Raw genomic sequence first — 24,140 nt, forward strand, 5'->3', positions numbered from 1 at the left:
AAACCTCTTCAACATACAGGTGGTCCCATCACACACACACACACACACACACGTACACACCACCACACCTGCTTGGAGTGCACCCCAGCACCCTCCTGGTTGCATTCCTCTCCTTTCCTCCCTCATTTTCTGCCATAACTATGACAAGAAGAGGCCACGTGACCAGTTGTAGTTCCAGTTTTCCTGGACCTTATTAATTGTTTTTCAATACATGTTGTCGTCCAGTGTTTATGTTTTTGTGTAAATGTTGTTTGTTTCTATGTTTAATTGTCTCACCCGTGGTGATTCTACCCCTCTTGGAGTAGTGATCAGTTGTTTATCGACCCAAACATGATAAATAGTTCTCCAAAGAGGGGGGTTGGTGGTGGTTCTGTAGAACCAAAAACTGTGCTCTTGTCATCCTACAGGTCGTCCACAGGACAGAGTTATTCCACCAGTTCTTGATGATTTAAGAATTAATTAGAGTTGCATTGCAGGTAGAGAACCTGAACTCCACCTGCAGACTAACTCTGTCCTCGATGCAATGGCCTATAAATACTTGGTGTTGTATGTCCAACATGCTGACAGCACAGGTAAAAAAAAAAAAAAAAAAGAACCCACGCATTTCGAAATCTCTGTGTTTTGCGATTTCAGCCTGACTTTCCAGAAGGCCTCAAATAATAGGGGTGACGCGTTTTCTTGAGGATGACTGGCAATCTGCCAATCCCCCATGTAAGGGGCGGGCATGTTAGAGCTGTGACAGTTCTGATGCCCGGGGGGGCTTTCAGAATATGACATGCGGAAACGTGCACACGCGCACACTGTCTGTCACACAGGGTGGAAACTGTGGAAAGGACAAAATGAGAGGAATTTAAATGTCAAACCAGGGGGTCACTGTGAAACATGACAGTGAATACTGTCTTCTTAGCGCAGTGGAGCTCCCAGTGCCGTAATTTTATTAAATGGGTTCTCCGAACCCGCAGAAATGTGATTCTGAGACAAGATGACATTTTCCCTTGCTAGCGGGTGCCGTGACACAAATGACATTTAATGACATTACTGTTTCTGTTTAAATGTTTCAATTTCATATGGACAGGGGCTAAATTACCAACCTGAACACCCTGTGGCTCATCGGTGATGGCTTACTTAGGAAAAGACCGATCCTGCTTGATCTGCGAGGGTTCTTTTTCAATCTCAACATCCCGCCTGGAAGATATTCCCTCCATCGACAATTGATAGCCAATTAAAAAGGATAATATTGTGACGTTCTCATACCTATACAAAACACATGTCAGCGGGTTTAAAACACATTACCCGTTTCTCAGACTGATTATATGGGACTGGGCTACTTCATACCGCCCTCTGTGTTTTCTATCTGTGTTTGAATGTTTGAATTGAAAGACTATTATCAGCTTATGAAAGTGTCCCAACTGTGTTCAGTGAGGCTTTTGCGCCCATCGCCGCACAGAAATTGCTTTCACCAAAACAGTCAATGATTTACAACTTGGAGCACCGATGTCAACAAGGTTTCAGTTCTCGTTCTTTCTGACTTGAGTGCAACATTTGACAGCGTTGATCACAATGTTCTCGTAGATTGTTTGGAGAAGTGGGTTTAGTCTGAGAGAGTGAATCCGAGAAAACAATATAACGGAACTTAAATTTAATGTAATTGACATAATTATAGAACCACGGTCAGTAAAAATGTGTCAATATTAGATATTATACAATATGACACAAAATTATAAATTATATTTCCTAACAATAATTATCAGACACCTCTTCATTTTCTTCATTGGTTATGATGGGGTCACATCCAGCCAGAGTTTTAATTGTTTTAAGTGGCACAACTTGCTCAAAAAATCAAAATCAAAAAAGCTTCACCAAAGTTTAGAAGGGAATCGCCCTATTCTCCCTATCGGCACCAACGTCCCCTCACTTAGTCCAGTCTCACTGTCATGTACGGCATATATATTAGTCCAGTCTCAATGGCATATTTCGACGAGCCTTTGGAATTCCCCACAACCCCGCCCTCGTCATGCCTGTATTGCATGGCGCCTTATGACGAATGCCGGATCAGGATTTTTTTTGTTGTCATCATATCGCATTATTATTAATACCGTTGATGTTGTTTTCCGAGCAATGAGCGGGGCTGATAAACGGCGATGATTTGCTGAGCAGTTTGACAGTTTACTTATTTCCCTTTTGCTCAGAAGGCCTCTCATCAGCTAATTTCAGCGTGGCAAGTGAGTCTTACGGGAAATGCCATTTTTAATTAAATCCCAGGTCTTCTAAGATAAGCAGTTAGGCGTTAATTTCACCCAGGATGTAACGTTGTTAGGAGCCCAGGAGCATGGCGTATGCCTGTCAAGTTTAATCATATGCGTAAACGAGACTTTTTAAAAATGATAATTATTATTACTTTAACCTTCTCTGTTGGCGCAGGCTGCGGCAATGTGAAACCTAGTGAAATGTAAGACTACTACAATGATACACTGTGCTGCCATTATCGCACAGACATCGTCTGGTAACAGGTTTGCAGTTCCATATTCAATTATTCATCACACTTAAAGTTTACCGTTTTCACACTAAAATTAGCGGGTCAACCCGGTCAACGCGCTAATAGACGATTGACACCTTTCCCACTGCCGGGAGAAATGGAGTTTTCCTCCGGTGCGTCACGTTTGACGTCATGAACACGTCTGAAAAGGGCTGTGTCGTGGTTCCAGTGTGATTGGAAACAAAACAGTAGAGGAGATAGCAACTTAAACAAACAACAACATAAAACTCTAAAGCTTGAAAATAAGATAGTATTTTGAGCCGTTCCAAAGGATGGGGTCGTTCACGAAGACCCAACACTCAGTGGGAGCAGAGTGGAGCAGCTGATTCCACTGAAATGCATCCAAGAACACCAGAGTAAGAGAAATCCCCTTTAAATGATTCAAATAATTTTTAATATTAAATAATATTACATTTAATAATATACAATAATATATTTATTATTAAATAACAAAGTAATATGATGTATATGTTAATCTATAGGTGAATCAAACAATTTTCCGCTCAGTGTCAGTTTATACATTAAATATGATATTCATTAATGGAAGTGAGCAAATAGAAGACCATGATTTCTTTGCTATGAACTTTTAGTCAAATATTATTTCGAAATTAAGATTGCAAACCCATCTCGGCTGCACGCACAAATTGGATCCACTTAATAACAGACACTTTCATTTGTAAACTCTGTATATTGTGTGTATATTGTATATATTGCGGGCGGACCCGCTGGTCGGACGCGGCGCCGCCACGGCCCCTGCGGAGCGGCCGCGCATGCGCGCGGGGAGGCGCGGCGCTCGGCTCCTCCGTCGCTTCCGGCCGCCTCCGTCTACTTCCGCCGCTCGCGCCGTCCTCCGCTCTCGGTTTCCTCCATTTTGGCGTCGTGTTTGTCTGCGCGTGAGCCCGGACACGGAACCCGGTGACCGAGAAGAGACAAGTAGCGGCAGAAATGGACGGGTACGTTCCACGCCCCCGGTGGGCGCCGTCTTTTCATTCCGAGTCCGAGTGTTTTGCGCGCACGGCGTCCGTCGTGCAGGGGGCCGAGCCGGTGCCGCGGCGGCGCCGTTAGCCCCCCCCGCCCTCCGTGTGCGTGCGGGGTGGGGGCTCCCGCGTCCGGCAGCTTGTTTTACCGTCGTTCAGTGAATGACGGTGGCGCCGGATGAAGCCCCCGGGCTGCCCTGGAGGCGGCGGGCGGCGGGGGCTCGGTGCCCGCGGCGTTACGGGACAGGCTGCACGGGGGGCGCAGGGCTAACCCGGCTAGCGGGGTTAGCGTGCGGCCAACGCGAGCTCATGCGACGTCGGTCCCTTTGTTGTAGCGAGCTAACGCTAGCCTGGGCTAACCTTAGCCGCAGCTAACCAGTCTGCTTGGCTAGCATGTCGTGCGTCCTGACGTTTAAGTCAGTACATGTCATTAGATCGAAGTATTATATATATATACATATATATATATATATATATAGTAATTGTAATAAAATGAAAATTCATAATTGTCGTTTTGGAATGGGCGTGTCACGCCACTCAAACGTCGTCAGAAATGGTAATTGACCGGCTCGAACGGTCGTCTTGGGATTGAGTTTAGTTCCTTAACGGGGGGGATCACGGTCACAAATGTAAACTATACCAGCAAACTTAAAATCGCTGAAGCGACTAATAAGAATTAGGATGTGAAACTTGGGCTCCAGGCTGTTTGTACAGATGCCCAACAAGACCACTCGTTTAAAAAAGTTCGTGGCTGTTTCCATAGGTTATCTTTTATGCACATCCATTTTTCAATTGAAATAATATTTAGCTAACCGCTAAATAAACACCTAACATTTCTATATTGCGATTTTTTTTTTTTTGTTTGTTTTCTTTTCTTCATGCCATTGTGGTATTTTAGCCATGACCTTTAACTGGTCTTGTCTTTTTTGTCGATTTTGTAGGCAGCATTGAATCCCTTTTGATTCTCCAAATCCTCTCAACATCGCAAACTACTATGTGATCGTCATCCACGGACACAAATTAAATACCCTTTCTTGGCAGCACCACGTGTATGTCACAGCTTCCGGCATCCTTTCGTAACCTTTTGTGCCACCTATTTGATAGGCCTATTTAAGCTTGACATTTTTTCAAAGCAAAAACATCCACGCGTGTTGCACAGCAGCCTAATGTTTGTTGCTGTTAGAGCAAATTTTCAAGTAAATTTAACAGTTGTGACGGCAACGATTACGGTGTTTCCATACGTCTCTAATTTTGTGTTTCTCGTTTTATCTCTCAAATAGAAAATGTGGAACAAATTCCATTCCAGGTTGATTTATTAAGTCGGGTCTATTTTATTTGTAATATAAGTACCCCATTTATTGACCGGTGGCAAATATGTATAGAGCTTTTTCTGAGGGCGAGGAACAATAATGAAAGTTAGGGCTGCCCCGACTAAAGATTTTCCTAGTCGGCTATTAGTCGTCAGCTCAAGCCACCAGTCGGCTAATCGTTGCACATTTACAATAGTAGTTGAATTATTTAAATATCTATTTGAGGCATCAGAAAATGGTTTGAGTTCCAGAGCTGAGAGAGAATATTATAACTTACATTGTACACACTGTGGTACATTACAGATGAATTCAAAACCTAATAACCAGCCTTTAAAATGTACATTTAATTTACAAGTGGTGCAGACTCGCGAACCGGGCCGCCTGTTAATTACATTGGTTAAACGTTACAGCTGTTAAACTAATTGGGCCCTATTATTATTTTATGTACACATTTTAATTACATATTGACAATTTGCACTGAAATGTGGCGTACGGAAGATGGTTTTCCCGGTGTCAGTGCTCCTGTCAGGTGCATTTCCCGGGGCCCCACGGATCCCGCCGGTAACTCTCTGCTCACTGCTGTAAAGCCAGCGAACGTTTAGGATCGGATGCATCATCGAGCATTTTCAAATATGAATTGGTTATTAAAGAATGTGATAAATGGTTTCAAATGGCTCTTATAATATACACTATTTTATCTGAGTGTTAGGCTAGTCGACTTGATGCGGTGCGCACGCATGAAGCGAGCCACCTGTTAATTACCTACAAACGCCGCTAATCGAAAGCTATAATTATTCTTCGGAATGTGTCGGAAATTCCAGCAAGCAGATTGAACATTTATCTTTGTTAAAGTTAGTTTCAAATTAAAAGCCCTCTAGCATTTCGTATATGGGTCCAGCCATATAGGTTTTAAGGTTAATTTTGACCAGGAGCAGTTCCTGAATGTTTTTTTTTATTTTTTTTATTATTATTTTTTTTTCTTGCGGCTAACCGACCAATAAAGAAAAACTTGTTGACTAACGTTTGGTCTACTTTTTGGAAAATAAAAACTAACTTAAACCAATTTTATTAAACGATGTGCAGTTGAACGTTGGATATTAGGTGGATTTTAAGATGTTACCATTGGCTAGATGGGCAAGACAAGAAAAAAGGGGATTAATTGATAACGCAGCTTTCCAAAATAGTCGTAGCCTATCGGATTTACCGCTTCCTATAACAGTCCAGGATAACATGCCCCCATAGGCAGTGTATTGATACGTAAATGTTAAATATTTTCGATCAGGACAGAGATTATCGCTTGGTTGCCATAGGCAAGTATTTGCCTTGCCATCTGCAGCCCTGGGTGGCGATGCTGTCGAAGGGCGTTTTTGCACCGCAGTTAAGAACTTTTAGAGGAGCTCTCCCTTTGTGTCCGCACTGCAGGACCTAGTAACAATCGTAGTTCTTAGAATGAGTTCTTGAAGGACTTTTTTCACTCCTACTCCAGGGCAGGGACTAACTAGTGGAACCTTCAGTGATGTACAGTAAGTGCACGGTGATTGGTGGAACACATGAACCAATGCAGCACCCCCCAACCAGGGGAAAACTATAACAACAACCATCCAAGCCAAAAAAAACCGCTTCATTTAAAGTAGCATGTCTTTACTTACACGCGATTTATTTCCAAAAAAAACTGCGCACCTCTGCTGCCGCAGACACGGACCGGCCCTCGACCAGGGCTAACTGTTTTCAGTGTGCCCCAACCGGGTGGCATCACTCTGGGCGGTGAGGTACACTCATACACTCCGCGGCAATAAAAAAAAAAGCATTTCATTGGTGATGTCTTCATTTTATTTCAATTTCATTCCTGGTGTTAATTGAATGAAACAATCTGTGTGCGGTGTCCCGATGCATGCTCTGGCCTTATGAAAGTCGGAACAAACTTTTTAATTACGTCTTGTAGATCTTATGAGTGAAGATTCAGCCACTGGATTGCTTATTTCTAGTTTCATATTTGTTTAGAAACAAATTGTGGTGGACTGATAAGGTGAAATAAGTGAAAGTTTACAGATTAATTACAACAGTGGACTCGTGCTAAAACCACATTAGGCTTTAGGCGACCAAACAGTTCTGGGGACTCCCTGATGGGAACTCGGAAATTGGGAGGTCCCCCGAGAACTAGATACCTTCCATGGCTTTTTATCTGGTTGAGTTCGCACTGCCAGTGGGAACTCTGAAGTGATGTCAGCACGAGTTCCATGGTTTGTATTCTATTAACTCCGTAGCTTTCACTTATTTCACCTTATCAAGACATTTAAAAGTTTGTTCCGACTTTCGTAAGGCACGGGCATGCATTGGGACACAGCACGCGGATTTTCTCTTTCCTTCAATTAACGCTGAAAAATGAAATGAATACATCTACAATCAAAATATTGTTTTTTATTGGTTATTTATTACCGCCGAGTGTGCGTGGGCTGGTCCCTGCCCAGAGTGATGCGACTGGCTGGACTGTACTCAGTGCGCTGGAGGAGAGGGACTGTGGACTACCTACCTCTGGACCTATCACTGCATTTACGTCACTGAAGGTTCCTCTTGTGCCGGGTAGGCCTTGGCAAAACGAAAGTCATTCTCAGTCCTGTAATAATTTAAGACATTTTTATGGTGCAATTAACCACAATGTCGAAGATTCAGCCCTGTGGTCCACAATGGAAGACAAAAGTGCCGGTTAAAGTCATACACTGGGGCAAGACACTCTTCACAACTCAGTCGCAGAGCCCTGAAGCCCTGCCCCACATTGGCTCACTGTTTATTAAAAGTTTATTAAAATTACGTGTCGCGTGTCCAAATTGCACCAAAATCGACACTGTGTCCTTGGGTCCCTACCAATACACCCGCCAAGTGTGAAGTCGATAGGATGAACTGTTGTCGAGATAATCAAAATAAATACATACAGAGAGAGATTCCTTCCTTTATAGGTAGATTGATTATTTAGATGATTATTTAGGCCTCGATTTTGTACATAAATGTCACAAATAATTCTTTATTTCTCTTCCAGCATCAGTGACGTTGCAGTTGGTGTCAAGGTGAGCATCAGATAACGCCTCTGTATCAACCCTACCCTTTGAATCTATCTAGAGCCCCTTTTACACACGGAGCCTGCAACGTTGCTGAGTCTATCTGGCTGGGAAATGTAGTGTTTCCCTGTTCACACATGGGTCTATTATCCATAAAATCTTCTTGTGTGTTCAAGAGATTATTTGTCACACACACACACACACACACACACACACACACACACACACACACACACACACACACACACACACACACACATATATATATATATATATATATATATATATATATATATATATATATATATATATATATATATATATATATATATACACGGTCATACATAATTGCAGTGAAATATCATGACACCCGGTGATTACGCAAAATAAGATCTAAAAATACTAAAATGTGCGCAATCGACACAAGGTGCCCACGCAGGCGCCCACGAAGGCGCCCGCGAGGGGCGGCGCCACAATCCCGATTCTGGATTCTATAATTATAACACTATTAATTGTCTGTGTTGAATTGAATATACATCTAAATCCTCCTGAATTAAACTTACATTAACTTCCAGTATCAAAAGTAAGAAAGTGAGCAAGAGTGGTAGAAAGTAAATCATGAAGAAAGAGGCCGAAAACTGGTGTTCACACATATGCCCCAGCCGATTACATTGTACAACGTAGTATGCTAAGTATGGCTTTGCGCTTTGGAGAAAATATCTGATTAAAACATTTCCAGCCCTTGTTGCAATTTGACTTACCTTCTTTTTTATACTCCGCAGTATCCACATCAAGCCATGCTTGGCTGCTTTTTGTTGGTCAGAAGCCGCACAACTAGTTTGTTTATAAAACTGTTCACATGTGGGTGGTATTGTCTGTATTATTAAACACTGTTTTACTCTGATAACCGCCCACCCAGCTATATGTGCAAAATCAAGTGAAACTCTAGTACTTCAGATAAGATGAGATGGTACTTTATTAATCCCTGTGGGGGGGATTTGGCTCAGTATATGAATAGAGTAGATCAGCGAGGCAATAACTTGGACAAATGGCAAGTTAAGAAATTGCACTCCATCAAGCAATTGCAATACAAAGCAATTGTTCAGCCCTAATGTTTAGTATTATGCTAGGGTATGGGTTCATGGAAGTTCTCATAGTCAACCGAATTTGTAGATGGGTTATTGAAAGGTTTGCTTTGCTGTTTTCCTTTGAAATCCTTTACTGTGCAAGGGGGATGGTAGCTCAGGCGGTAGATCTGGTGGTCTAGTGATCTAAAGGTTGCTGGTTCGATCCCAGGCTCCTCCTGCTAGCATGCTGTAGTGTCCTTGAGCAAGACACTTAACCCCTAATTGCTCCTGATGGCTGCGTCCGTCGGTGTTTGAACAATTGTAAGTCGCTTTGGATAAAAGCGTCTGATCAATGACTAAATGTAAAATGTAATGTTTACTACAAAGAAACAGGCTGTGATCAAGTCAAACCATCTAAAGGGACACTGTAGTTCAGACAGGAAATATGAAAGGCACCTTGCCTTTTTTGTTTGGGTTTGTGGCTACTACTCTAAATGTGCAAAGGTACAACAGTATTTTTTCTGCTATTTTCCTATGCGAAGCTTTGTAAAAGACGAGCTTTCGTTATCCAAAAGTAGTTTGAATGAAACCAGATAAATAGAAATTAGTCATTTTAAATTCATTTCTGAAGTTTTAGCCTTGTTTCTCAACAATTTGATTTCTTGAAAGGTTCTGCTTCTTGCGCTCAGGTCATTATCATAGTTTTAATGAAATAGAAAGGACTTGTTTACAGGCAGATTTAAAGTTGTTATAAGTTTATATAATGCTTGTTTATTATTGAAAATGCATTTAGACGCTGGGCAACTGACATTATTTGTCCAGTGCCGGCTGCTGCATTTCAGCCTGTGCAAAACAAAGTTAAGTCCCCTCTCAAAGATCAAGAGAGGAACGTTTGTAAAACACTGATTCCTCAAATAGTTTGTGTGGAAAAGCAAAAATAAATGGCTATTGGGAAAGAAAATGTTTCAGTCCAGATAAAATAACACTTTATTAGTCTTATTATTATAATTATTAGGCTTTTAATTCAGGTGTTACAATAGCAAAATTATGCTACAAAATTATGCTTGTGTGTTATCACCGGGTGTGTTGCATTACATTTCACTGCATATATGTATGAAGGTATGTGACGAATAAACCTCTTAAATCTTGAAGTCAAGAAAGAGATTAAAGGAGGAGAAAAAATGAAGTTGGATATATGTATACATCTATAAACTGATTTTGCAGCTATACATACTTACCGTTTTGCTTCAGTAAAAGAACTTAACGGTCCTTCAATTTATGTGTGCTGTGATTCCGGTGCAGGGCCTGCCACATTCTGCTTTTACCGTCACCGTAAACAGTTTCTGTCGGGACGACAATTGCTTTAAATTTACGCAGAGGAGAGAGGTGGTAGGTAAAGGTATTAAATGTATTGTGTGGGTGGGTCCCCAGCCAGGCCTCTGGTCCTCCCATCAGTCAGCTTTAAGGGCGTAGGGTGCAGATAAGCTGCTGGTTGGAGGCAGAGCAGTGCTCCACCTTTGCCCAAAGAGAACAATTGCAGCTTTGATTGAAATGACACATCTCGACAGCTTAAATTCAGCCAGATTAAACCCCTCTAGATATTATCCTTATTCAGATGTAATTTGGCGGCTCTAAGGCTTTTTGATAGTTGGTCCTGATGTCACATGGGGTTGATGACTCAGCAAAGCTGACACCCACTCTTTTCTTGAAGTCAATAATACATTAAATATTATTTTAAGCACTTCACAAACTTAAAAAAAAAACAAAAAAAACAAAAAACTTGAGTGTTTAATTTCAAATAAAGAATTACATATCAGGTGTATTTATTTGTCCTTGTCAACTGTATTGTATTTTCCATTGTTTGACTGACTTTCTTTTTTCTTTTTTTTCCCTAGAGAGGATCAGATGAGCTGAGTATGTACAACAGTCCCAACTCTGGCATGAGCAGTATCAGTGGTGAGTTCGTTCCGACCACCCTCCTTGCCTGGCCAGCTCCCTCTCAAAAAGCCACGGGGTTGACGGAATTTGCATGAAGCCATTTGCGTTGCTGCCCCTTTTGTCACCAAAACACACTTGAAGGGGTTTTCTAGGTGTTCTAGAAGTGGAATGCACTGAAAGTAGGACTCATTGGGCGATATTGAATGCCTGAGTAACCTCAATGCTCCATAGTGGGTGGTTACCTACACACATTGGGATAGATTCACTTTATTTTTTCAATCGTGCATAGACCCTACATGGTGGCCGTCCATTGTGTTATTCATATTTTAGTATTGGTATTATTTTTTAGATGGGACCTCAAATGGCAGCGATAGTAAAAAGTTGAGGGTGGAGGAGGCCCCCCCATCTCGTGTGCTCCACATCCGGAAGCTTCCCAATGAGGCCTCGGAGACAGAAGTGATTGCGCTGGGCCTTCCCTTTGGCAAGGTCACCAACATTCTCACACTCAAGGGAAAGAATCAGGTGAGTCACCCACGGAGACTGTAGGTGTGTTTGTAGAACACTTTATCAGGTATGAGTTGGTGTCTGTTTCTGTGTATCACAAAAGGATGTCAATTTTAGTTTTGTGTGTTTATATGTTTGTAGATTTTCATATTATCTAGTGCCACTGTTTTGGAGAATATGGCCCCTTTTGTTAAATAGTTGTTCCCGTTGAATGGCAATAGGCAGGACTATTGTCATATTATGGTCATACTTGACCATATACAGTGGCCCATCTTGAATTGTATCTTTTACACTATCTTCTTGCTTCAAGAAATCCATGGCAACTGAACAAAGGCTGATCGAATGGCAGCACTATTGACTGTCTGTCAGAGGACAGCAGTTGGACCTTCTTGCCCCACCATCCACCATTGTTCGCGTTGCTGTGCCAATGTCAAAGTGACTCCTCTTGTCTGATTGGCAGCTATGTCTTCTGAAGGTCCACCAGACCTCAGCTGTGTGGCCCTGATAGCATCAGACTCGATAAGGGAAAATATTTTCAAGGACCTGTTGCTTTGTAGTGGCTCCTTGCACAGTGCCTTTGTGCGCCCCTACTCACCCACCACAGTGGTTTCTGCCTTCTGTCTTGCCTGACTGTTTTTTGAAATATGTCCCAAGTGGGATATGAGTGTCCTTTCAACACGTTTGAATAAGCTATACATATATAAGTATAAGCTATACGTAGCAGTCTGGTGAGCAAGATTCAGTACATTCATACTGTCACTCTCCTAGATACACTGATTAGTGTACCAAGTTGCATTCAATGGACAAAGTAATTACAAAAAAGTAAGTAAAAAAAAAAAAAGTAAATCACTTCAGTAAATTGGTCGATAAGCTGTGTTATTTCACGGTAAAGACGCGTAGCGATTGAGAACGCTAGTGTAGTGAATACTGACAGACTGCGGGAATGAGACTGAGAACGGTGATGTGCGATGAGATCCTTGGCGCTGAGACGCCATGCACACAGAACACACGCGGTATTGTATGCAGCGCAATACCGACTGGTCAGAGAGCTGGTCGTAAGGTCGAACAGTCATTTAACAGGTAGGTTGTTAAGTTCGGAGTACATGTATAACGCCTCCAAGCTCCAAAGTATTTTCCCTCAAAGCCTGTTTTTTATATATGCGTTGCAGTCATGTGAACTTTCTTTGTATGTATTCATTTTTGAGCTTTCTTTTTCATATTTCACAGTGGACAGGGGTATACAGCGGGTGGGAAGTATCTGACCGATTTATTTATCCTTCTCTTAAGGCTTTTTTGGAGATGGGCACAGAGGAAGCAGCAATCACCATGGTGAACTATTATAACACAGTAAACCCTCATGTCCGCAATGTCCCCGTATTCATCCAATACTCAAACCACAAAGAGCTGAAGACCGATGCTGGCAATCAGGTAAGGACCTGGTGTTACATTTTTATTGTTTGCCTATTTTCCCAGGACCAGGTGCATTTTGTTGTTTTTTTTTTGTACAGAAAAGTACTCTTTTGTAAGGGTGCATTGAAATTGAACAACTGACCGCACACCGAACAGCCACAGTTGAAAAGTGCTTTCACCCTTTTGTCACAACAAATCCCCTAGAATTCTTTGTATGATAACAGGAGCTTCTATGGTCCAGCTGGTACTCATCTATTTGTATACATGTTGAAAACATACTGATATCTTTCTACGCAGCGCACCCAGGCTGTGCTGCAGGCGGTGTCGGCAGTCCAGTCTGGTGGCTCCCCCAGCTCAGACGTCCAGGAGGCTCTGGCAGCAGCCTTTAGCCCTGTCCTCCGGATCATTATCGACAACATGTTCTACCCAGTCACACTGGATGTACTGCAGCAGGTACTCACTTTGAAAGGTTTCAGCTGTTGCACACTCCACTATAGAGGTCGCTGGTCTTGATGTATTTGTAAAGGCGGGGGATTCACATGATTTTCGTCTTTGGTCTCTGAATGTCAATGTCATGTGACCATTTTTCTCACACTCACCTTTCTGGTCACTGTGGACAGATTTTCTCAAAGTTTGGCACAGTCATGAAGATAATCACCTTCACCAAGAACAATCAGTTCCAGGCTCTCCTCCAGTTCAGCGACCCTGTGAATGCTCAACAAGCAAAGCTGGTAAAGAAAGAGAGTGTGTGTGTGTGTGTGTGTGTGTGTGTGTGTGTGTGTGTGTGTGTGTGTGTGTGTGTGTGTGTGTGTGTGTGTGTGTGTGTGTGTGTGTGTGTGTGTGTGTGTGTGTGTGTGTGTGTGTGTGTGTGTGCGCTGATTGGCTGTCTTCCTCTGACCCCCAGGCCCTAGATGGCCAGAACATATACAACTCCTGCTGCACATTGCGCATAGACTTCTCCAAACTTGTCAACCTCAATGTCAAATACAACAACGACAAGAGTCGCGACTACACACGGCCCGAGCTGCCGGCGGGCGACGGCCAGCCGAGCATGGACTCCTCAGTGGCCGCAGCCTTCAGCAAAGACTCGAACTCCCTGCTCGGTAAGATTCCAGGTAGAGCTCCCTTTTTTTTACTATTCCTCTCACTCTTTATCTTTGTTTTTGGACATGGGGTTGCACAAGACCAGTGCTTCCCACACGTTGGTCGGGGAACCCAGGTCTGGTCAGTGGAATATCACAGTTTTGCTGGTATTTCCTTGTGCTTTTTGTTGCAATAGTCTATTTTATTGGAGACTGTAATTTCAGTTGTAATATTAGTACAGTGTACCTTTGGGCTGTTGTCCCTGCCTTAGCTACATGGATCTGGAATTTCCAAGTCTCATTTTAATACAGTAGAACCCCATTTATCTACCCCATTTTTCTAAACTTAGCGGTGGAGCAGTCTGCTTTCCTGCCAGCCGCAATGATTTGGTTACTAGGTGAGGGCGTCTGCAAAGAATTGTCGAAATATTGTTCTAATAACTAGCTGGAAAAATGTTTTTCTTTTTATGTTGTGACTTCCTGTTTAATTCATTTTTCAATATACCACCATCACATGTTCATTCATGTTTGGGTCAAGCGAAACAGTTCAGTCTCTTAAAGGACAATCATTCCTGGGTGTTTGGATAAAAGAGGTTCTACTGTTGTTCGTTGGGCCGATGCTATTAGGCGCTGTAGTACTGTTCCGGGGGGTGGGGGGGGGGGGGGGGGGGGGCGTTGTGACAACGCAATGCGGTGGCTCGGTCTAAGCACTGCACCCCATGCCATGATGCCTCTCCGCGTCCCAACCAGGAGCCCTGAACCCTCTGAGTGCTGCAGCTGCTGCTGCTGCCGCTGCTGGACGGGTGGCCCTCGCGGGACAGTCTGGCTCCAGCGGGGTGTTACTGGTCAGCAACCTCAACGAGGAGGTCAGTTACGCACACAAACACAGACTGGACAGACAGACTTGTATATCCAGTTGGGACACGCAAAGCTTAACTCACTCCTACTGTTCATTGCCAATTGTCTTCCTTGTACTTTCATTGTCACCCTCATTGTCTTGTAATACGCAACAGTCAACAATGGCTTTCCTTTTTTGTTTTTATCTATTTAGCTTCATTTGATTCTCCACTTGTTTTGAATTAGATAAGACAGTGTTACTCCCATTGGTCCTGAACAGCTGGTTTGTGTAACACTCACAAGCAGCTCTTTCTAAACTTCAGAACCTGAGAACTAAGTCCCCTGTCTTGAGACATCACCAACGTATTGCTCTGGTGACTTTTACATTCACACTCAATATATGACTCGTGTATCTTTATCATATCTTATTGTCAGCTAGCATCCCTTGGATGATTCTTCTCTAATGCTCTTATTGGTTGTACATTATAGAGTTTTGGTTGTAACATGTTTCATTTATTTCCCCCTCACCAAGTCACCAGTCTGTAAAAGCCTGGTGCACTTCTGTAACCTAACTTGGGATATGAAAAAAAAACCATTAGGAATTGTTTTCAGTTGATGGACCATTTTTAAGTACTCCGTTCAGTTGTGCCTGGTCTTTATTCATTAGTTGGATGTTTAAACTTCTTACCCAGGATTCACTTTTATCCCTGTGCAGTTGCACCTCCCTCAACCCCACCCAGGCGTTCTCTCCTTCCCCTCTCATGGTTCCTTATGTCGAACTGTTTCTAACTGTCTCTCTCTCTGTGTTTCCTCTCTAAGCTCTGCTCTTCTCGGCTCATATGAAAGCTCATATGAAAATCACTCTGATCTCTTAACCTTGTGTCTGGTCCCCCCCCCCCCCCCCCCCATTGGAAAAATTATATATTCAAAAAACACGTACGCTTGTCTTCATCTCCGAAGCCCTGGATCTCCCTACCCCCGCTTCCCCAGCCACTAGTGTCTCTTTTTCCTCTGCCCTTTTTTATCTGCAACTTTTCTAATTCCCCCACACTTTAATCCTCTGTCTCTTTCACCTCTCTTCATCTTTGCTCCTTTGGCTCTTGTTGAATTGGACAGTTTATCTGAACTGGGGAGGCATACGTCTCTGGCTTCAGATACTGTACTCTGGCTTTCTGCCCAATAACCAGGACTGGGTATCTAAGTTCAATACTATTATGGTATCTACATTCTTGGGCGTTCAAATCAAATAACAAATCAGTGTTTGCCAAAAAATGAACTTCAAGGCACATTTTTAAGCTAGGCATGGATTGTTTATATTCTATAATTGTATTTACCTTTAATTCAGTATTGAAAATGACCATACCCAGCCCTCTAACCATTGTTTTTATTTTTGTGCTATTTTAGACCAACTGTGTGAAAGACACAGTTTGGTTGGTGGTGGCCTTCAAATCAATTCTTGCATGATGGCTTGTTCCAACAAGCTAAATCCTCACTTGATTGCCTCTGAAAGGATGCCTCGCTATTTGTCAACCTTGATCGTATAAAAACGTTGGTTCCCGTTGTTCATAGCACAACCGTGTTGAACACTTGACTATTGAGAGATTTTCCGTGCGTGTTGACAGTTTACTGACTGCAGAAAGGCATGCGGTGTCCAATATTTACGTTCTCGACAGGAAAAGGGTGCGTGGGCCCGGTCCTGCAACAACGGGAATGGCAGATAGAGGAGCATAAATGAATTGAATGGCCGTTTCTTATAAACTGCCCGCTACAAAATACACTAAGATGTGTGGCTATAATGTGAGACCAAGACCTGGACTGAAGCTTCTGTAAGTGGCTCAGTAGTGAAGCATTAAGCAAAGTTGTGCTATGAACAGTGGCCTGGGTTGAGGAATACCGAAACGATCCTTTTATTGCTTTTCCATGCTAAGCACCCCCCCCCCCCACACCTCCCCTTCCCTCTCCAGCTGAAAGACTGTTATGACTACTGCATGTTTTTATTTGGTGCCATGTTTATGACTTTATATTGCTGATTTTTCAATATGATTTTATTTTTTTCCATTTACTTTTGTAAAACGTGAATGTACCTTTTTTACCCATGCTTGTCCAGGGTGAAAAATACATTTCTGGCATACGTTATTTGCTGTTTTTGACTAAAGAAGCATTGATCCAAAGCCATTTTCTCTGACCAAACTACCTGCATTATTCCAGTGTACTGACCTGTATTTTATTTTTGTCCTTCCCCAACCCCTCCCTCCCCATCCCTCCTCACACTTTTTTTTGTCAATTTGCATTTGCCCCATTCTCTCTCTCTCTCTCTCTCTCTCTCTCTCTCTCTCTCTCTCTCTCTCTCTCTCTCTCTCTCTCTCTCTCTCTCTCTCTCTCTCTCTCTCTCTCTCTCTCTCTCTCTCTCTCTCTCTCTCTCTCTCTCTCTCTCTCTCTCTCTCTCTCTCTCTCTCTCTCTCTCTCTCTCTTTAAAAAAAAAAAAAAAACTCCTTACCTTTATTAACTACCCCTCCATGCCCACCTCTCCTTCTCCATGACCCACCACCTCCATCACCCTCCGTGGGGGGAACAAACAAACCACCATCCCTCCTACCTACCTACCTCCGTTCTGGATCGATCTGTCCATCTCCGCTCTCTACCTCCGCTCCGACCTCTTCTACCTCTCTACCTGTCTCACGCTGCTTGTTGCTCTTCTCTCCCTCTAAAGATGGTTACGCCCCAAAGTCTGTTTACCCTCTTCGGTATGTTATCGTTGGCTCTATCTATCTTTATCTATCTATCTATCTCTATATCTATCTATCTATCTATCATCTATCTCTCCTCATTGTTGTTTTTCTGTAAATCTTTAAGGCATTCATTATTCTTATTATTGCCAGGCATCTCCAATTTTCTTGTGCACAGTAGTTTATAGGTTAATTATACGCAATGGCCTCTTTTTTTACTTCAGGGTTTTTGTCACTTATTGTCCTGAGATTGAGAATGTAGTTTATCAGTGTTAATGCACAGTTAAATATTATGCATGCTTTATTTCTAATCGGCATCTGTCACATAAGCGATGTCTCTAGTTAAACAATTAATTTTTCCATTCTAAACTCGTCTTTTAATTTCTTTGTGTTTTTCTATCTGCTTCACTGTCTATTTAGTGTGAAATTGGTCTCTTCTTCCCGATGCTAACTATGTTTTCTTGACCGTCTGCTCTCTCTCCACCTCACAACCTCTCCTTCTGCCTACCTGTGGCTCCTAATGCAGGGGTGTACGGGGATGTCCAGAGGGTGAAAATCCTCTACAACAAGAAGGACAGTGCTCTGATTCAGATGTCGGATGGCAACCAGGCCCAGCTGGGTAAGCCAACATTAAGACTACAACATTGTACACTATTGTCTATCGTAATGGGAGCTATTTGACATTGCCTCCCTCACTACACGCACCGCATTACCTACTTGAATGAAACTGTATCTCTTTTAATCCAACATTATATTGATCAATAGCCTGTAAACTTACACACCACTGTGTGTCGTGGCTGTATGTTATGCGACACCGGCCAGTTGACCACGGGAGACTGTGTGGAAGTCTGTTGAATGAACTTGGTGACTCCAGTAAATGGTTCTCGTAATAGAAAGACTATATTTTGGTATATTTCGCGAAAGTTATCTCAATTTCTGCTCTCCGATGAATGATGGTTCATCACTTTGCCCCACCGTGTGCACAGCCATGAGCCACCTGAATGGCCAGAAGATGTATGGGAAGATCATCCGTGTGACCCTGTCCAAGCACCAGACGGTGGCGTTACCCCGAGATGGCCTGGATGACCAGGGCCTGACCAAAGACTTCACCAACTCCCCACTGCACCGCTTCAAGAAACCAGGCTCCAAGAACTTCCAAAACATCTTCCCTCCCTCCGCCACGCTCCACCTCTCCAACATCCCGTAAGTTGCCCTTGAACGGGAGTCGGCGCCATTCGCCTTGGCCCACACATGACAAGGGGATTAACAGTCAGTATTTGTTGAATCTTCGTGTTCCTATGACGACATGGTATCCAAAAATTGGGGGGGCAATTTGGCATCTCCGACAGTACCGACGATGCACGCACCGGCGATGTGGTGCCTCGATTGGTGTGGCACAACAGTGGTTTTTCTCTTATTATGGCGATTGCGTTATTTTCAGTCTCCTTATCAAATGAACCGAGTATGGAACGAAACAGTCGTGATTGGGACACTTTGATGGGGTCTCCATGCATTATGCCCAGGAAAGTCTTTACGAGTCATGTCCCGTGCCCTCTCCCCACACTGTTTTTAGTTGTATTATTTGGAGGAACTGGCCACGGCGATCAGGGCCCAGGGAAAGCTGTGTTCGCATCCGGGTCCGCGCATGGATGATTCACACACATAAAAGATTGATTCCCCTTACTTAAATATTATCCCTGTGCACTTTGTAAACTGCTATCTGTTTTATCCTGTTATTGTAATGCACACTGACTGACAAAATATTTAAAAACGTCTCCTCGACATGAGGAATCTCAGTTGACTGATGGGTTTCCGAATGAAGATTCGACTCGTCGACTTTCAGGGGGCAGCCCTTGAACTTGAACTTTTTTTTATTCTGATGGCTGCAACTGAGTGTACTCACACTGCTTCGGCTTATGCATGCCAGACAATACCCATAAAATTGTAACGAGCTGGGAGAACTACATAAATTTGCATAAAAAGATCAAATCTACACCGATGAGCCGCAACAAAGAAACCACCTGGTCAGTGCCCATGTTGAACCCTGTCCACCACTGAAAGCACCTACAATGAGAATGTGAGCATCAGAACTGGACCATGGAGCAGTGGAAGAAGGTGGCCTGGTCTGATGAATCTCCTTTTCTGCTATATGTGGATTGCTGTCGTGAGGGTCCGATCAAGCATTTATGATTTACACATTTATGGTGCATGGAGGCCCCATCTCGCAACTTATGGCGGGTTCAGACCACATGATTCTGTGCAGGTTTTCCGCTCGCCGGCAGGTATTTGGAGATCGGCGAGCAAAGCCCCAGATCCGAGGAAAATCACAGCTTGCTCCTGTGAGTGACGAGTGTTTGGTATGAACCGCTCACGACGCGATCCCAGTGCTCCACCAGCGCGATATCAAGCACGTTAAATATCTGGTCATGTTGGGATCGAGTTGAGTGACCAAACGAGCTCCAGCCAATGAGCAGACACACAACGTGACAGGTGAAGGGGAGGAGGAGGAGTCTAAAAGGGGGAAGTGGCGCTGCACGGAGCAGCAGCCAGAAACACATGCTGATTTTACTTTTATTCTCCAGGTTTTTAATATTTCCTATTTAAATTCTGCTTTATTTATTTATCTATATCTATTTATTTATTTATTATTATTTTAATTTTTATTTTATTTTTTTACAGTGATCACGGATAAAAAAACAAAAATAATCGTGTCACGCGTATGTCATTGCATTGTTTCCGGTGTCAATCCTTCCGTGTTTACGTGACAAAACATGGTTTGAGACCCGACAGACTCGTCAGATTCCTCCTGGTGAAAGATCTTGGAAGGTTCTTGGAATGTGTGAGTGACCGTCACGGATCAGTCGTGTAGTGTGCAAACCAAGATTCCCCATCACAAGCCAGAAAGTGTTGAACAGTACAGCGATGTGCCGACTTTGAAAGTAGTGTGCCCATGGCATCACAGGGCCATGTACCTAACATGATTAATGTTTTATTACATAAAATGCCCCTCACCCCCCAGAAACGCACATCTTATACCCCACAAATGTGGAGGAGGTGCGTTTGGCAATGTTGCAGTAGCTGTAGTTTCTATGGCTTACTTTTGCGGTCGCCAGTTGTCCAATGTTACTGATTGTCTTTAAAGGCACTCCCTCAGCGTTCATTTGGCCTACGTTTGGCCACACATTATAAATTGAATGTACCGGGTCCCAAACATGTTCAGTTGCCCATGAAAGCAACTGCAGCAGATAGCCATGCTCCTACCTTGCAGGCCCCCGGGTACTTTCTGCAAAGCTTTATAAAAGCAGCTCCCTTTTTACTTCCAACTTTTTGATCCGAGAAGAGGCAGGCATACCCCTTTTCCACCAAGGCACTTCGAGGTCCGGTGGATGAAAACTGTGGGCGGAGCGGGCGCCGATGCTCGCAGTCCACGGAGCCCAGAGCTCCAGCGGCGAGGGAGCTCTGGGGTCGGTGGACGGCTGGAGTTAGTCTGCTCCGTTCCCCCGTTTTCAAATTTCACTCAAATTGTCCCAGTTTTCACCACACTTAAAATAATTATACTTGTTTTCAGTGCTTACATAGACGTTTATCATGTTCTATTCCACTCATCACCCAACCGACAGTGATGTGATGACGTGGTTCTCTAGCCTGTTTGTCCTGTGGAAAATCAAACGGCTTCTTAAGCGCTTTCCAATTGCCAACCGGTGCAGGCCCAGAACCAGAACTAGGTTTGCATCAGTGGAAAAGGGCGTCGCCATAGCGCTTCATTGCCCACTCTAACATCTCAGGGCAGAATGGGATGGATGATATATATATATATATATATATAATTAATTGGCTCCTCGTCCAACAGGCAAGACGTGACGGAAGACGACCTGCGCCTCCTGTTCTCTAACGGAGGCGGGACTGTGAAAGCCTTCAAGTTTTTCCAGTACGTACCCGTGCGCTCTTATTTTGTCACTGCAGTTCTCGGCCTTCGCGGCTGCTGTGTCATTTTGCTGACGTGGAGAGAAAAAAAAAACAGGTTTTGTTGATTTTGTTCTCCCAACAGGGATCATAAAATGGCTCTGCTCCAGATGTCGACGGTGGAGGAGGCCATCCAGGCCCTGATCGACCTCCACAACTACAACATGGGAGGCAACCAGCACCTCAGGGTGTCCTTCTCCAAGTCCACCATTTAGGAAAGGAACTTGACGCGTCATGGCCAGGGGGCAGCGAGCCGAGCACTCAAACTGCTTTTTGGACTCTTACGGGGTCGGGGGGGTTTATAGTAGTTTGATTTGAGGTCTTTGTGTATTATTATTTTTTGGTGTTATTGATCTCGTCATTCCCTGAGAGAGACTCAAACGTCCTTTGACTGGCAGTTGTGTTGTACCTAAGCCCATGCCGTAGATGCAGGCTCGACCGCAACCTGTCTCTCCTCAGTCTTTGTCAGCGAGACAGGGCAGCGTTGGACCGCTGTGGCGGACTTTGATGGGTTTTTTTTTTCCCCGCTTCCATTCGATTCTCTCAGTAGAAGGGATACGTTAACGTGCCTTAACTTGACAGTATCAACTGTTTCTACTGCTCGACGTGTTCACTAAAGACACAGAACAATGCTTTTCTTTTTTCTTTTTGTTTACAGGCACGTTGCTGTTGGGTGGTTTTGGTGGTTTGTTGGTTCAGAATGCAAACCATTATGTTGGGTCTGGTAGATGCCACCGCTCTGTAGTCTAGCTGTAGCAGGGAGAGTTAAAATGTTCCGCTCTCCTCTTTTGAAGCCACGCAGTCAGAGAAACGTGCATCGTATCTGCAGCTTGCTGGAAGTTACTTCATTGTAATCCCCCCCCCCCCCCCCGTGTTTAATGTTCACGTCTCCCTCCAAACTTTAATAGTGTGTTTTGCAGCTGAATATCAACTTATTTTTTATTTTATTTTTTTGTGGCAACCGTCCACACTTATTCCTTTTGCTCTGTTATGTAATGTCAAAGTGGCGCTGGTTTTCTAAGCATGTCTAGTTTTATTTTTTATTTTTACTAGAATTGGAAAGTAGGAGCATTTTATTACTTTTATTTTTGCATGCCTTTGGTGGCAGACGGCGGCGTTGAGTCCACTGTGTTGTCATGGTTATGTGACAGTTTACGGAGCAGAAGGCCACTCGGTCGGACCAAAGTGTTTGTGCCTTGGGCGTACTTTTCTTTCTTTTTCTTTTTTTTTTTTTTTTTTTGTATTTTAAATAAACCACACACCATTTTACATCAGGAACGGTTTAAGAAAATTAACTAACGGTAAAAACAAGTCTATTCCCTTTGTCGAGTCTCGGGAGGTGTACCGGTATTCTCCCCTTTTTCGGAAAAAAAAATATGCACATCCGTTCGAAATGGATTTTGTTTATAAAAGGGAAAAAAAAAAAAAAAGAAAACGTATATTTTCTATAAGTATCAATTTTTACACCATGACATGTACGGAGTCGCTGAAATTTGGACGAGGCACGATTAAAAGCCAACGTTTCTTTTTGTCGTTTCCAACGTGGGCCGGTGTGACTTTGTTTCCTGCTTTTTGGTTTCTCTCTCGTTTCCTTCTTTCTTTCTTTCCCTCTCTCTCTCGTGTGTATTGGACATTTTCTCTCTGTAGCATGCAAAATAAAACTCTTCTCTCGCTCTGCATTCATCCTCCTCCTGTCTCCCTCTCTCGCTCTTTTCTCCTCTTGGCTCCGGATTCACGTTTGACCGAGTCAGACTGCCGTTCAAGACGGGGGGGGGGGGGGGACGGACCAAGGAGTCCATTTTTGGACGCACCCGAATAAAAAGGTTCACAAATTGTCGCCGTCACCCTCCTCCACCCGCGATGCGATGCTATTGATTGGGCAAGGACCCGACAAGAAGCCGTTTTCCTTTCGCGGGCCGCTGCCAAACTGGCAGAATGTGCTCGCTGTGGTTGGTCCTCCACTTCTCTCTATGGGTCTCCGTGGGCGCTGCGTACTGCTGAGAAGAGAATCCATCTGATCACACACGATTACATAAACAATTGTTTTTTTTGTTTTTTTTGTCTTCTGCCTTTTTCCAGATAAGCTGAAAATGCAACGAAAGGAAAACTGTCGCAAACTTAAATTATTTGTTTTTAAAGAGGAACGTACCGGTTTTAACAGTATCCTTGACCTCATTAAATGTATTGTTTTTAGCCGTGGAGGAATGCAATAAATGTGCATGAGTTGAACAGAAAATGGATGTGGAAAACAAGCCCATGCTGACATTTGGGCATGATAGGATGTTGGAAGCTGCGGTCCTGCACCAGCTGCGTTCATTGTTTCGGCAATAGTTGATATTCAGTTGAAAGAAGCATTGCGTGAAGCCACATCCTGTCAGGGCCATGGGGATATTTGTTCCTATTGGTGTTTCTTGAAAAAAAAAAGATATCTATCTAGTTTCTAATTCTCTCGCCACAGGCAGCATCATAAAAGCGCTTTACATTAGCACTGTGATAATATTTGCACACAGTTTATTCTGCGTTGTCAATATGAAGCTTGTAGTCTCAACATAATTGCATAGTTGTGCAAAATGTACACCTTCAGGTAATTGCCAAATACAGAAGTATATTGAAATATTGATGAAAAAGTTCCCAGTAAAAGCAGGTAAATGTATGACTGCATGCTGGCTTGGATAGTCTTGCATCAGTTTTAACACTTTCAACCAAGAGATGTTTGAACTTTTACGCCGGTCATTCT

The 24,140-nt window shown here is 43.4% G+C and overlaps 1 protein-coding gene across 3 annotated transcripts; it reads left to right on the forward strand.

Annotated features, from left to right (window-relative positions):
* The first annotated feature begins 3,358 nt into the window (after positions 1-3,358).
* LOC307244924 (polypyrimidine tract-binding protein 2-like) lies at positions 3,359-23,082 on the forward strand. Of its 3 annotated transcripts, none has more exons than XM_080020312.1 (14): positions 3,359-3,489; positions 7,858-7,885; positions 10,839-10,899; positions 11,231-11,403; positions 12,673-12,813; positions 13,093-13,248; positions 13,416-13,526; positions 13,700-13,910; positions 14,628-14,743; positions 17,425-17,458; positions 17,967-18,059; positions 18,427-18,643; positions 21,291-21,368; positions 21,489-23,082. In XM_080020312.1, exons 1-14 carry the CDS (start codon positions 3,482-3,484, stop codon positions 21,616-21,618), a joined length of 1,557 nt encoding a protein of 518 aa, XP_079876438.1. In that variant the 5' UTR covers positions 3,359-3,481; the 3' UTR covers positions 21,619-23,082. The 3 variants fall into 3 exon arrangements, with proteins under 3 accessions (XP_079876438.1, XP_079876439.1, XP_079876440.1); XM_080020313.1 differs by having other exon boundaries at positions 13,700-13,898; XM_080020314.1 differs by having other exon boundaries at positions 10,839-10,857.
* Positions 23,083-24,140: the final 1,058 nt, after the last annotated feature.

This window comes from Zeus faber, assembly GCF_960531495.2.
Source record: "Zeus faber genome assembly, chromosome: 19".
NCBI lineage: Eukaryota > Metazoa > Chordata > Actinopteri > Zeiformes > Zeidae > Zeus > Zeus faber.

Bases quoted from the DNA above. Each gene is read 5' to 3' on its own strand.
- LOC307244924 (XM_080020312.1), top strand. The intron at 10,900-11,230 runs GTGAGTTCGTTC...ATTATTTTTTAG, and splicing joins TGGCATGAGCAGTATCAGTG to ATGGGACCTCAAATGGCAGC. The intron at 18,060-18,426 runs GTAAGCCAACAT...CCGTGTGCACAG, and splicing joins TGGCAACCAGGCCCAGCTGG to CCATGAGCCACCTGAATGGC.